Source organism: Lacerta agilis, chromosome 10 (assembly GCF_009819535.1).
Source record: "Lacerta agilis isolate rLacAgi1 chromosome 10, rLacAgi1.pri, whole genome shotgun sequence".
Classification (NCBI taxonomy): domain Eukaryota; kingdom Metazoa; phylum Chordata; class Lepidosauria; order Squamata; family Lacertidae; genus Lacerta; species Lacerta agilis.
Window position 1 is genome coordinate 66,896,492 of NC_046321.1, and position 15,671 is coordinate 66,912,162.

General features: G+C 40.2%; 1 protein-coding gene across 4 annotated transcripts in view; it reads right to left on the bottom strand.

The window, feature by feature from the left end:
- Positions 1 to 4,848: 4,848 nt before the first annotated feature.
- The window catches only part of HGF (hepatocyte growth factor), a 53,336-nt gene continuing 42,513 nt past the window's right edge, over positions 4,849 to 15,671 (bottom strand). For 2 of the 4 annotated variants that reach the window (XM_033162424.1, XM_033162421.1), the window contains exons 10-18: positions 14,844 to 14,946; positions 13,742 to 13,881; positions 12,907 to 12,945; positions 12,083 to 12,179; positions 10,549 to 10,623; positions 9,256 to 9,399; positions 7,503 to 7,609; positions 5,825 to 5,970; positions 4,849 to 5,129 (exon numbers count right to left, since the gene is read on the bottom strand). In XM_033162424.1, coding sequence (XP_033018315.1) covers positions 4,962 to 5,129; positions 5,825 to 5,970; positions 7,503 to 7,609; positions 9,256 to 9,399; positions 10,549 to 10,623; positions 12,083 to 12,179; positions 12,907 to 12,945; positions 13,742 to 13,881; positions 14,844 to 14,946 — 1,019 coding nt within the window. In that variant the 3' untranslated portion in view covers positions 4,849 to 4,961. Of the gene's footprint in view, positions 5,130 to 5,824; positions 5,971 to 7,502; positions 7,610 to 9,255; positions 9,400 to 10,548; positions 10,627 to 12,082; positions 12,180 to 12,906; positions 12,946 to 13,741; positions 13,882 to 14,843; positions 14,947 to 15,671 lie in introns of all 4 variants that reach the window. The other 2 variants (XM_033162422.1, XM_033162420.1) reach the window with 1 other exon arrangement.

Below are 15,671 nucleotides of genomic sequence, written 5' to 3' on the forward strand. Positions count from 1 at the left end.
AACACCAGCAAAAGGAAAAGGCCAAGGGCCAATTAATACACTTGTTTTTTCTATCATTTCAATCAAGCTTTCTTGAACATCCATCTCCAGGTACTTGCTGAAGCATGTGAAAAACACAGGACCAAACTATGGGCTTGTCCACACTTCTGCTAGTCCTGTCCAAAGCAAACATCAGTCGGCTGATGTTTGCTCTGATTCAGCTACAGATAGTGGCTTTTCCCAGAGAAAGTGGTGGGGCAAATGGAAAACTGCTCAGATGCATGCCTCAAAAGCACAGGACAAGCGGGAAACTGGTCGGACTCATGCTTTCTGGGCATGCCACAAGCGGAAGTGTGGGCGAGCCCTTAGATGTGATAATGAAACCCTCATGTGGTTTTTGTTTTCCTAATGGACACGGGGCTGCTATGAAGTTCAGGAAAGTGATGCTCTATGGCTTTTTCCTTCTCAAAACTGCCTTGGTCTCTGAAGCGAGGCCTGGCTCCCCCCCCCCACCAGACCGGCTTGAAAGAGGGGAGGATTTAGACCAGGGAAATGGGTTAAATGCCATGTATCGGGGCACGACTTTTCTAATCCTTAAACCAAACTCATGGGGCTGATCATTAGTGAAACAAAACTTTCAGGCATGCCTAATCACAAGGATTCTAGGTACTGTATGTCTAGCATAACCCAAAGACCAGAATCCTACTAACTGTAAAATGATCTCAGGAAGCACAAAGGCTCCTTGGGGTTTTTTTATTATTATTGAACAACAGCCCTCCAATGCCTCAAAGCAAACTCTCTTCAAAATGGGAGGGCAGTTTTAAAATTCTACTGTTACATGACCTGTGATTTGAGAGGGGGTGATCAGCTGTTTGTAAAAATAATACAAGAAAATACTGGCACACCTGAGAGCCAAAGGTTGCACAGTGCAGTAGTCAATCACACTGTTTGCAACTGACTGCATTACACGACAAGAAGCTTGCACCAGGAGCCACAAGGCTGAGTGCTGTTTGAACTGCTCCAGTTACAGGTGGGTAGCCGTGTTGGTCTGCCATAGTCGAAACAAAATAGAAAACTCTTTCCAGTAGCACCTTAGAGACCAACTGAGTTTGTTCTTGGTATGAGCTTTCGTGTGCACACGAATAAGAATTTTCTATTTTGTTTGAACTGCTCCAGTCAGTCATTAACAGCAACAACTGTAATGTGCTAAGCCTATGAAACCATGCAGGCTTCGGAGCAAAGCACACTTTGTGTTTGCTGGGCCTCGGTTGCCTGAATTAGAGGTGATCAAAACAGACTGTACACGACAACTGCCTGGTGGATATACTACATTTATCCACATGTGTGCATACCAGGAGATGATCAGGACAGAAAAGGTACTATGTGAATGATCCCCACCCAACAAAAAAACAAAAATCAAAAGCCTGATAGGCAAGAGCTTACAGAAGTATTAAGTTCTAAATTATAGACTCTGTACAATTCATTCTACTGAGACTTCACTCAAAACAAATACTTTTGAAAGCCTTACATGTATAAGCCACCCCCTCCCACATATAATCGTATATCTATATATCTATAGTTGTATTGTCTTCTGCACAGCAGAAGTTTATAATATTTTAGAATCACTTTTATTACACTGAACGAAATGTTTGCATACATAATACAAAATGCCTGCATGTATAATACATAGCGTACATAAATCTTGATAGAAATGCAAAGTGATTGACATTTTCATTACAGCCCATTCTCTGCTTGTGCCTGGCAGATCTATTGGTCAACCAAGTCACTGCACAAGCAGAACCTTCCCTCCTTCTCTTCCCTCTGCATGCGCTTCCTGCTTTCTGAAATTTGGTCTAGGGGTTCCCCCAACCCTTGAGACCATATGGGAGAATGTGTGGGGAGGAGAGGAAGTTCTCTTGCACAATCAGAAGTTGTTACACTTAAGCAATTTTTTTGTTGTTGGATATAACCCAGAAAGTTTCTAGGGAAAGAGTTTCACAATATCTTACAACTTCATAACCCTGATAAATTGAAGTAATTGGATTTATATAGGTTGGCTAACGGTTTATGGGTTGGGTTCGATCCCAGTTCAAGCATACAAGTCTCAAAAATGCATGTTAATTCTGTATTTCATCTCTCTCTGTGTGTGTGCATGCACACCAAATTCAGAAATTCCAATTTTATAATCCATACCCCATTTTTTATTTGAACGTGTGTAGATTTTTAAAAATTCATTATATCTATTAAAAGTTATGTAGTGTAATTATAAACATTTTTACCTAAGAGACAGCAGAAGCAAACAAAATCACCAACATATATTATGTTTTCTTTGTCTGATACTAAGGAGATAGTTAAACCACAGAGTCTAGGGCTTGCCGATCAGAAGGTCGGTGGTTTGAATCCCTGCGACGGGGTGAGCTCCCGTTCTTAGGTCCCAGCTCCTGCCCACCTAGCAGTTCGGAAGCACGTCAAAGTGCAAGTAGATAAATAGGTACCGCTCCGGCAGGAAGGCAAACGGCGTTTCCGTGCGCTGCTCTGGTTCGCCAGAAAGCGGCTTTGTCATGCTGGCCACATGACCCGGAAGCTGTCTGCAGACAAACGCCGGCTCCCTCGGCCTATAGAGCGAGATGAGCGTGCAACCCCAGAGTCGTTCGCGATTGGACCTAATGGTCAGGGGTCCCTTTTTGTTTGGAGAATTACTTTTGAGTGTGATTATGACATACAGATTTTTGAACACTGGAGTGACAAGCAGATCCATTTTAAATGTGGGGAATCTTTCAAAGCTGTATGTAGCGGAAAATGCAGCTCTATGCACTCTACAATTCCATTCTGTATAGGAAATTTACTGCTTATCCTGGATAACTAAACTAGGGATGGTGGCAAAATTCACTGCAAGCAAACCAAGCACTGAATTGTCCCACAGTCCGCTTGTCTGCCGTCTTTATGAAGCAGTCTTGCTCGCAATGACTCTCTGTGGATTTTCCCAATTATTTTTAAAGTGTTTTTTCAAATATGATATTTGTTCTGAAAGATTTAGTCAGCTACTGTCATCACCAACACTTGATCTTAACTGTCTGCTAACTGGGTCCTACTGAAAAGTGCATTCATTTTAACTTCTGTCTCATTGATTCACTGTTGAGGTGATTATGGTAGCCTTTAAACTGTTGCTTTCTGTGCACACACAGAAAGTGATGTCATTGTCTTACACCTCACTGTGAACCTATGAGATTATATATATATATATATATGAGAAGAATGGCCATTACTTTTACTTTGTGAGTGTTAAAATGCGAGTCTGGTGCACTTATTTTTGTAATAACATCATTATATGATAGATTATAGGATTAAAATAAGTGGTTACTTTTCTTACCATCCTGTTAATGCTTCATATTTTTTCATTATCAAGCCACACAAAGGGACAAACTGCATTCTTAGTTATTTTTTAATGTGCCAAGTGTGGGGTTGGGCTGGTAGTGGAATCACAACCGCACCCTGCAAGCTATGCCTTGAACAATATGAACTGGGTTTTTGGGATGTGGTGGGTCACTCATTTGCTTGACAATATCAGTTATTGATATGCTAGCTAGGTGACAAAGAACAGTAAAGGGAACGAGGAGTCTATCACCTCCTCAGTCTCACTTGAACAGCCAGTATCCCTGAGGCAGGAGACATTTTTCAATGGGCAATTAGGGCTCATCTGGACTTCTGTCTATTACGGTTGTGGGAGAGGAACCTTTGAGAGATATTGTTGGGAAGGTTACGCAACCTTCAGGTTTTTTCCTGCTGCTAATAACAGAGCCATACACTGCAATGGAGAAGCAGTGGCTGACCTTTAAAGACACGAGGCAGAGGCGAAACATGTAGTTCCATCTCAATAAGCCATTATGCTGCAGAGTAAGACTACTGGGAGCAAGGTGTGCCGCCAAAGTAACATGGCTTGCATATTAGGAGCTTGTACTGGGCAGACCTGCTAGGATTTGTGCCTCCCTTTTTCCTGTGAATACAAACCCCCCCACCTCACCATACCATAGCACAAATTGCTTTTTGAAAGACCAGCAGGATTCAAAGTGACTTTCCACATAGTATGGTAGACTGCTATTCAAGGAGCACATCAAGAACTCCACTGGGCAGAAACAATTATTAGTTGCGCACATCTTTGGATCCCTGCCCACCCACTGAGAGAAAATACACTGCTTTTTGTTTGTTGGAACCCATTCATTGACTCCTCTAGATGATACTCTCATTATTGCAAATATGTATAGGAAACCCAACTAGTTCAAAAATACAATAGTAATGATGGCTTATAAATTGTTATCAAACATCTTCTAGGCATCCCTATTAATGTAGGGTTTTTCTTTTCTTTTTTAAGAGTGTAAAACTGAGAACATATAGTGAAATCCCATAAACAGTTTGTGCGAGCGATTCCCTCCAACATCAGAAATTGTAGCTTGTGGAACTAAACTGGGTTATAAATCCAAGCAACTGTTTACAAAGGGGATTGAAATATAATTCCATTTTGCTTTTAGAAGGAGAAAGAATCAATTCTGGCTGGTGCATGCATTTATCATTGTCCTAAAGAAGTATTAAGAGGCTTACATAAGTATGGAAAAATATTGTAAATTTCAAATTATGTTCATGTCTCATCAACCAGCTGACGTAACCAGCAGCATATAAGAAATTGGGCATTCTAATTCCACAGAACCCATCTTCATCCAGCACTCACATTTTGAAATTCTGCTTTCCCATTCAAGTATTATCAGGAAATAGGTCACCATACTTGCTTAAACTACAGTTCATATAACGCACCGACAGACTCAACATGACAGAAATATCCATAAATATCAGCAAAACTTGACTATCAAGCAGTACTTGATTGTTGCTGTTTGTTTAAAGAATCAAAGAACTTTCAATTACACTTTGATTTCATTACTTCCCAAAATGTTCCAACAACTGGAATTTGCTTTCTTGGCGGGAATGTTCAGCTATGATCTGAACGTCATTAAGATTTTATGTATCCATCGGGTGTAGTAGGCCACCCTGACAAAAATCCCAGGTCGCCTGAGATTTGCACATCCACGCCCAGGAATGATCACGCCCATTACTATTTTACTTCTGTTTTGCTCGCAGACCAATGGACCGCCATAATCCCTCTAGAAAGAAAGGAAAGAAAAAAGAACAAAATAAATAGGATACCTATATTCTAACAGAGCAAAATATAAAAACTATCTCATATATGCCTTACAAGATCTTGACGTGTGTCATCAGGTGACTGACTGACCATCCTAGTCCATTCAACAGGTTATAAGAAAAATGCCTCATTGGAATTTAAACTTGCTCCACTGAAATCAAAGGCAAAGCTTTCACTAATTGCAGTGGTGCTAGAACATTATATATCTATGTAACTAATTCTATGAAAATATAGGCTAAGCGATTCTTATTAGGGTTCAGCATTAAAACAGGCTCTGATTAGGTGTGGACCAGCTCATGTACTCTAGTTTGTAAAAAGAACTTCAGCAGTTCATAATGCTTGCCTCCAATTTCAGTTTTTTTAATATTACAACTCTAGGGAAGAAGGTGCAAGAAGCTATTCTACAGATTTCTAACATTTTTTTAATGTACATTGAGCCCATGTAGTGTAGAGGTTCGAGTGTGTGATTAGGACTAGGGAGATCAAGGTTAAAATCCCTTCTCAGCTGTGAAGCCCAGTAGGTGAATTCCAGCTAGTTATCAACTCTCAACCTTATCAATATCAGAGTGTGGTTTTGAAGATAAAATGGGTGGAGAGAGATTTCTGGAAACCATGAAGGAGGGTAGGATATAAATGAATAAGCCAACAGAATTGTACCTCACAAGTTCCACTGCCAATGCTCTCAGCCTTAGCACACATTTCTGACTCTTTCACGACTATATTTGTTCCAGAATCTTGACTGCAGCGCTCATTTCCCATGATGATCATATTTGCTTCTCGAAGTCTTCCATCAAAGGGTGCATCTGAAACTCAAAAGCAGAAATGAGAATATGCTGTTGTTTACTCCCCCCTTCAACAATAAAGATCATGTTTTTCTAACAAAAAACAAGTTCCCAAATATGGATGCTATATTGGTTCAAATAAAGAAGCATAACACAGAGTTTGACTTTGCTAAAAAAGTAAAAATAATTAATGCACATTTTGAGAGTGATGTTACCATGAGGAGTAAATAAGACTAAGTCTATATAAAGTTGTCATTCTAAAACCATCTCCTCAAAAGCAATTCCACTGAAGCCATTTGACTAGGTACCAGAACAATTTGCTTAATTAAAAGCTAAGCAGAAAATAAAATCAAGTTAACTGATCTGCTTCCTGACCACACCTGATAAATGACAGGAGAGCTGCAAAACACAACCAACTAAATCACAACCTGCCATACTTTCCCCCTACTGGCGGGTTAGTTAATTAAAATTTTCAGGTGTGAGTTTATGAGGCAGGTGGTACAGTGGAAGTCACATCAAACAAGCTGTGTTGTGCATGTGCCACGGATGATGTCTCCCTCTCTCCAGCACTGAATGTCATGCTGGAAGTCCAGGTCTATGAGCCATTGGCCTGATCTAGTAGCCTATTCTTACGTAGAGGCCAAACAGTTTGGGAGGAAAAATATGGGCCAACTTTTTAAAGTACGATAAAGAAGACAAGCATTTGGTCATCTCTGTGTTGTTGCTGCTGCTTTGCATAATTCATATATACAGGTGAAACTCGAAAAATTAGGATATTGTGGAAAGGTTCATTTCTTTCAGTAATGCAACTTAAAAGGTGAAACTAATATATGAGATAGACTCATGGCATGCAAAATGAGATATGTCAAGCCTTTATTTGTTATAATTGTGATGATTATGGCGTACAGCTGATGAGAACCCCAAATACACAATCTCAACTTTGGGGTTTTCATCAGCTGTACGCCATAATCACCACAATTATAACAAGCAAAGGCTTGACATATCTCACTTTGCATGTCATGAGTTTATCTCATATATTAAACTCCAGTAGCTAATGAAAACAATTGCTTACATAAATGGACTTTTCCACGATATTCTAATTTTTCGAGTTTCATTTGTATATTAGGAGTGACTGGAATCCCCAGGGAAATTTTGGTAGCCTTTTGGAAAACTCCTTTTGCTTCCCCCAAATCCTCTTCTATTTTCCACACACACTGGTGGGAACCTTCAAATTGGCCTCATCATTTCACTTTCAGCAGCAGTGACTCTATCCAAATCAGTGTTAGTTTTTAAAAAGCAGGACCGGTGCTCTTTTTTTCCTAAAAAAAAATGTTTAGGGGTCCTCTCATTTTCCTACTCATATTGAAATACTGTCCCTCAATGGGGCCAAACTTAGATTCACAAAATTTTTAGGGATGTGTGTACCCCTGCGTCCCCCCAGAAAAAAAGCACCGAGGAGGACCCTCCCATAATAAATGAACCCACACAAACTGGGAACCCAGGTGGCTATCAGCATCCCAATGCATGTTCTACTTCAGAATAAAAGCTCTTACTTCCTGTATGTCCCCATCCATAAACAGTGCAAGTAGTGCCTTCTGGAATGGTACATCCAGAAATGGGCAACCTGATGATAGCCACGGCATCACTGCTTACTGCTGGCCTGGGAAGAGATTATATAAAGACAGATGTATTCTTATTCTTACCAGCCCTTTTAAAATAGAGTCCATTCTCACAACAGTTTCAATAGCCAGATCAAGTGAACAGACATGCACTTCCAACTTTTCAGAAAGTTTAAAGTTCAGCAAAAGGGCTTATGATATATTCTAGAATTATATTCTAGAATTTATTTTTTGAAGTCCACAGACTGAACGTTTTACGGCAAATTTCTTTACATGCAGACCCTCCAAGTGTTCCTATTTTCCAGGGACCGTTCCAGATTTACAGAAGCCACCGTGGTTTCTGAATTGATCCTGGAACGTTCTGCTTTTCCTTGTTGTTGTTCAGTCGTTCAGTCGTGTCCGACTCTTCGTGACCCCATGGACCAGAGCACGCCAGGCACGCCTATCCTCCACTGCCTCCCGCAGTTTGGCCAAACTCATGCCAGTCGCTTCGAGAACACTGTCCAACCATCTCATCCTCTGTCGTCCCCTTCTCCTTGTGCCCTCCATCTTTCCCAGCATCAGGGTCTTTTCTAGGGAGTCTTCTCTTCTCATGAGGTGGCCAAAGTACTGGAGCCTCAACTTCAGGATCTGTCCTTCTAGTGAGCACTCAGGGCTGATTTCTTTGAGAATGGATAGGTTTGATCTTCTTGCAGTCCATGGGACTCTCAAGAGTCTCCTTAGGACATCCCTATTTTCCTTAGGACATCCCTATTTTCCTTAGGACATCCCTATTTTCATCAGAGAAATGTCAGAGGGGGATAGCAGGACATCCCTATTTGCATTGGAGCCACAGGAGCCAACTCCTAGGAGCTGAGGGGTCTTCAGCCCTCCCAGTAAAATATTTGAGGGGACAGGGCCCCCCAAAGTTCATGGGCGTTGCCATTCAAATAGTGTGTGTGTGTGTGTGTGTGTGTGTGTGCGTGCCATGTCATGTGATTGATTACATGGGGCGGGGCTTACCTGCCCACCCCCCAAATATTTTATTCAAGTTGTCACCGTTGATTGGAGCAAAGAGACAAGATGACAGAGCCTTAGGGTGCTGGGGAAGGAGCCTAAGAGAACAATGGGAAGGCAGAGACTTTCAGTCCTTGCAGGTGCCTCATTAGTCAGAGTTGCTGTGATCACTAAGCCTGCACTGTTTTGGTTTCTTTGAACAAATATTTAACTTCACAGATACCTGTATTTTTTAAATTGCTGATCTCGTCCTGTCTCCAGCTCCTGACAGCACCACCATGTGGGATGCCCATGAGGAAATGTGGCCATTGTGGCGGAGGGGGAGGGGAGGTTCCCCATCCCTGCTACTGTCCATCAGCTGGCATAACTTGAGTAGAACTCATGAACTGGGATTCTTTTCAGGAAAATGACACATTTTTTTCTACCTGCTTATTGTCCAGGGATTTCTTTTTGGGATCTGTCTAGTGGAATCGCCTTCTGGAATCATTGTTTTGAGGGCATTTTCACAAGTGCGTGGGGAGCACATGTTGTGATGTGCAATGTGCAATTATTGTGTGGCTGCACCCCACCAAGTTCTCTGGTCACTTTACTTGGGAATTATATTATATACAGTAGCAAAGTCTCTTGCCATCTAAGAAATGCACAACAGTCAACATAAACCTGCAAAGAACGAAGCACGATTGCAACTGACCTGGAAAGTTTCAGCAATACCAGTTCCGATCCTTTGGGACCATATACCAGCTGGGAGATATTCAGAACTTGCTTATGCTTCTCTTCATGTGCTCTTTCAACATTATGAATTCCAAGCCATGCTTGATAGTCTTTGAGATTATGCCTAAGGAAGGAAAATTCAATGGCACTTCGTATGTGGTTCTCTGTCCAAATCAATCAACACTTGGGAGTGGGCTAGTTGCTATATGCTCTCTGGATCATTCCAACGTTTAACTGTGGTTCAAAGGTGAACATGCAGCGTGGTGATTTATGGAGCAAAGCACTCTATCTGAATCCAAGCTCATGGTTTGTTTCCTCCAAACAAGCCACAGACAGTAAGCCAAAAAAACAAAACAAAACTTGGTTACAGCTTTTGCTTTGTTTCAGAAGATAAATACCTAGGCTGAACATTGCCCATTTCAAATAAAAACACTTCTCATTTCTGTTGGTTGAAATGGAATTTGTATTATTTCACAGGGGAAATGGCAAATATTTAGAACCAATAAAGTTTAAAACTGCAAGAGATTTTTGAAAGAGTTCATCTGAATCTTTAGCTGACATAACCGGCATTGCAGGTGGTTGGACTAGATGACCCTTGGGTCTCTTCCAACTCTAGATTCTGGAATTCTATGAACCATTTGTTTGTCGGTCCATCAACATTAATCCCACTAATACATGATTTTTTTACATTATAAAATTCTGCTGCTTTACTTAAAATCTGTTAACAAGGTGACAAAAAATGTCTAACATGGTATTCTGAATGTATAAATTCTAAATACATATTCAAATGCAGTAGACCACTGAAACTGTGACTGATGCAATCTGGTAGGGAATAGATTTGGGATAATAAGAACCAGCAGAAAACTGTAAACTAATTATTTTTGTGGAGGACGGGGCTGGGCTTGTTTATTTCTTATTTTCACATAATCTACATTTTCTGGTTTCGATTACAGCTTAACGTAAGTACAGCACATTTCAAAGAGCAATTGCCAAAGTAGTTTATGGCTACAAGGCCAAGTAGCATCTGGATTCTTGACTGAACAGAATAGAAGTTTTGGGTATTCTCCACCTCAACACCTAGCTAAATCATCTGTGTGGTAATATCAATTAAATGAAAAGGATAATTGTTGCAGAATGCAACTTTATAAAGGCTATAGTTATACAAAGAGGGCTAGGTTGCAACAGAGAGATTCCTACCACAAGCTCTTAAAGAATAAAATTATTTTTTTCACACTAACTGTGTTACTAACAAAGTAATAAAAAGTTACTTTACCGAGAAGTAAAACACTGTTTTGCTGTCAGGACCCAGTCTTCCTTTACTAATGATCCTCCACAAAAATGCCTGCCTCTGCTGGAGTAAAAGGTTGAAATAGTTACTTGCAGTCATAACCAGTTGCATACAATTCAAACCAATATTGTTCTTACTATAATTAACATAAGAACATGTTAATTACTGGCCACTGGCCCATCTAACCCAGTATCCTGTTCTCACAGTGGCCAGCCAGATGCCTGTGGAAGCAGACCAGCCCTCGTCCAAGCTAGTTGCCGAACAATGTGATGCTGACTTCCAGAAAATTGCTCCCCCTCCACGCCCAGGTCAAAGTATCGATAGCAACCGTACTCTTTTGCCATTGTGCCATAGTATGAAAACAAAATTCCTCTTCCCCCAGCAAGTATAGCTTTGTTTTAGTTTCTGTGCATTGCTTTAAAAAGAAAGATAAGCTTGAGGCCCAAGAGTCTTCTACTCTTGGAGTCCTATCCAGTAGTGGCTTTAAATGCACAGAGGCACCTCCCTTTCTGCAAGGCATGGCACATCTTTTTTGCTTATGTCTTCTACCCAATTTGCACCCCCACCCACCCACCCAATGCCTCTAAGAAGCTTCTCCTGAAGGTTGGTGGGCATTTGGAACAGTATGAGATATGGCACAGAGGAGAGAGTGAAAATGGGATAAATATCAATAAACACTCAGCATCCAATATAGACCCACAAAGGGAACCAGTCAACAAGAAGAAAAAATAAATGCTTCTGTTATCAGAGAGCTCTGCAGCTTGTTTCAGCTTTGCATTCTGACCTCCATGAAGGCCTAAAATATACAAGGCTGAAATGCATTGTGCTTGTTTCTGAATAATATACCATAGAGGATATTGCAATTTTTCTCCTTTCCTTTGGTTGAAAATAGGATGCCTCACCTGATATCAACACAAATGATTCTGCTAACACAAAAGCACCATAGGCTGCAATACTAGCACCACTTATCTAAGAAGGAAACCCCACTGAACTCAGTAAGACTTACTTCTGCGTGGACCTGCTAAGGAGTGTGCTGTTAGTCAGGGTAATGGAGATCATTTAGTTAACCACAAAGTCCAAAGGACTGAGTGAGCAAGAACTGGGATGTGGCACACCCAGGTTTGAGACCCTGCTCTCAGAACACATGGAAATATAAGTGTGAGACTCATGCTGTCTTGTGGAAGCAATGTAGGGAACTTGTTATTTAATGTGCAGCATTTCTCCCCTAAAACAGAGAATCAGAGACAATAGGTCTGTCCGAATCTTCAGAGCCACAGGACGGTAATTGCATTTACATTCGTTCAGGGTTTCAGTTCACAGGGACAGTTTATGCGTATTCAACAGGTCGCTCCACTATGTGGACAGCCTTGGGGAGAGGAGGGCATGGGGGTGAATATGTGTGGCCCCACTCTCCTCCATCACACAATTATTGTTATGTTCTTCTGAATGACCAAATAAGATATTGGGATGGAGGGAGGGTTGGATCCTACACAGTGAAGGGCAGCACATACAGTCTTACCTGTCCTTCAAACTAACCATCCATCCTTTGTCAGGTTGAGTTGGGATTCCATTAACAACTCTCAGGTGTTTTGTTGAGGCACAAGGGATAACAGCAGCTGAAAGTATGTTATTAGGTTACATTACATTCCACTTTAGACCTCAGACCTTGAACAGCTTATTCAACTACACTTTCCCATTAAAAGAAAACAACAACCATCCTAAAATTGTTAGTGTTCTTTAACATCACAAACAGCAGTGGGAAATTGTGATATGGTTCTTGCTGTGAATAAGAGCAGGAGGACAAACCAGGACCCAAGGACCACTTGCAGCATATATTCAGGAACTTCAATAGACTTTGCTGGTAATGTTAACCATGGTTTAGTGCTTAAATGGGCAAGCTCCAGAAAGTTAAAGGAAAGCAACAAGTTCTCTTTTGACATGCTCGGTAGGAGCCAACTGGAATCCGTGCCTTGGTTTTCGAATGGTTTTGGGAGTTGAACGGACTCCTGGAACAGATTAAGTTTAACAAGCAAGGTACCGCTGTACTTCTGTCAAGATTACGCTCTGCTTCAAAGACGCGCAGCTCAGCATTATGTGCAGACCAACATACAATGCAAACAATGCTTAGTTGCTCAAGAAGCCAACTTCAAGGTTTAAATAATTGTTTTGCTTAACTAACCATGGGAGTGCATGAGCCCAATGTTTTGCTTGGGCTTTCTGTTTAGTGTTATGAGTATGACCAATGTATGAAGTGGGCCTAAGATGCAACCGGGAAGTGTGAGAAAGGATGGCTAATGTACCATAACAGAATTTATGTATTGGGTTTATATAAGCACTACTTACGGTCTAAACTGCCCATAGTAGGAACGGCATCATCTTCACCTGCACAGACAACACAGTATAGTCACACCATGATTATTCTTGTTAAATAAACTTATTTACAACTACAATGTATGTATGAAAACTGTAAACATGGCAAGTATGTTGAAGAATATACATTTTTCTGCTTAGCCTATGGCACAGGTTCAATAATGTCGCCCACTATGAATATTTTCCCAAGAAGAATGTTTCCCAAGAAGAATAAGAACCCTAAACATTTATTTGATTTATAATCTGAAACAGCATCCCTCTTTAGGGGATGCAATAGCCTTTCAAACAGAAGATCTATACTACGACTTAGCCAAAATATCCCTCCTTACTTTTCCACCATGTTTATAGGCAGTTAATTTTAGTGGCTTTTCAGGGTTGATTTGGAGAAAGAGCCTCAATCTAGTTACCATTACACACACACACACACACACACACACCCCAGAATGATGCTATATCCAAGGGATGCTGAAGGGGAAATGTTGGCTTCCATAATTTGTAGAATGTCGCTTGACATTATTCTCAGAAATTTTCCTGTTGGCTTCAGTTTATGCGCACAGTTTTAGCCAAACAAGGGCTTGCTTTCATTCCATTTTGCCAATTTTGAAGCTTATCTAGATAAATTAGTACTAGCTCCACATTGGTCAACTTTTCCCACCCCATTCTCACCAATATCAGAGTCTGAATCCTTTTCTTTAAATTAACACATTTATCAGCTAGAGTACAGAACTATATATGCTCCCTGCTGACTTTTTCCCACTTCCAGCAATTCTGTAGCAACATCGGCCTATCATTTATACTGAGCACTTACATCTAGATATAGGGCAGTAGTCCCAGGGGATCTGAGGATCACTTGTATAGCACCAAGGACCATGAACATCATCATCTGGATTACGACAGTAATTTTTCTTCAACTTGCTAATATCTGGTTCTTTATATATTGGTAGATGCCTATAAAGAAAATATATGCCAGCAATATACTTTAATAAGCTTGTATGAACACAAGTCGATTTTCTGACTATTAATGGACATTTTTGCCAAGCAATTTGTGCTGTGACGGCAATCACATTTCAGGCTTATGGGGTTTAGAAATAGTATAGGAAATTTCCCCTAAGGCATGGTGGGGGAAATTAACCAGAAAGGCTCATTTGATAAGCAGAAGGCTTCATGAGAAAGAGCAGAGCATTGTGGGAAACCGTTGAGTACTAAAACTTGCTTTAGTTCATAGCTCTCTGTTTCCCATTCATGTGAGGGAATGATAGAACATATAGCTTGCAGGAAACCCTGAAATCCAAATAAAACAATAGGAAAATCAAGTCTAATCTCTTTTTTCCTCTGGACCTTCAAAACAACAGTTGAAGATTCTCCTGAAAATGTCTTATCTTTCTCAACACCACAGTTTATTATGAAATTGCAAGCTGTGCTCTGAACTTGGAATCTAATTTTATTGCAATTGCCTTTTGGGGAAAAAAATATTGGACCCAAAATGAATTGACACTGGTCTATGAATGCTTGCAAAAGCACAAGAAGAAGACTTCTCACAGTGAAATACCACCACATCAGTAGGTCATATAAAAGCCCCTGAAAATAATTTGGGCTTGTGATGGACTTCACTAGATTCAGTAGTCACTTTTCTTCTGAAACGATAAGAAAAACCCCTTGAATAGTGGGAGCAAAAGAGTGAGAGGGAGTCTATATAAAATGGGATGTCTTCATCCCAGTTCTGCTCTCCAAACAGGGGTATAACTGCATCTATAGGCATACCATCTTGAAAAGAAAGGAAATAATTAAGTTGAAGGCACTGTAAAAAAAATGTTTAGTAAAAAAACATGGAAGCCACTTGAACAATATGTTGCAACTTTCTCTACTGATTGAGACGGAAAATATTTCTTTCCTTTTAATTTTGTACATACCTTTGTAAATCTTGAATGTTTTTATCCCACATAGAGCAAGTTAAGCCGAAGCGTGTCTGTGCCATATTTCCCATATAATTCGTCCCATTCCCTCGATAGCAATCTACATAAAGAACGATCATTTAAAAGAAGCTACTAAAATACCAGTGTTACCGGTTTTTCTAAATATCCTGTTAATTAAATATAATCCAGTTTTCAAATTCAGCATACTGTTTAGAAGGTAATACATACAAAAGCAGGGCCAGTAAACACAGTCATAAGAGAAAGCTCGTGTACATGAAGACAAGAGCTCTTTGAATCTTTTAAATAATTATGTTTAAAGATATAAATAAGTAACTCAAAAGTAAATAAGTAACTTGCTTTCAATATCTACTGCAGATGTACTGGGAATTTTTCAGTTCAAATGGTAATTTGTTGACTGTGAACTTGACAAGGTCGCCCAATGCATTAACATATGTAAAAGCTGCCAATGTATCTTTAGTTCTGCAGTTTAAATCCAGATGTTTTCAGGAGGTTATAAAATGGAACTTTAAGCTAGTCAAGGAAAAGGTCCTGGATTCTGGCAAGGATAGATAAATGCTGGAGTTACTCATCCCCATACAAGGCAAAGGACAAGCACACAGCTGATCTCAAGTAAAAATATTCCCATCTTTGAAACGTACATTTTGGTTTATTTTAATTCGGAAAACATTTCACAACTTTGCATATGCTGTGAATAAGTTTCACATCTGCAACACTTTTGACATTGCCACTTCAAATAGCCTTGCACTATTCTGCTACATTATAGTGGCGAAGCAGAATCAAAGGATGTGTAATTTTAAAAAGAAA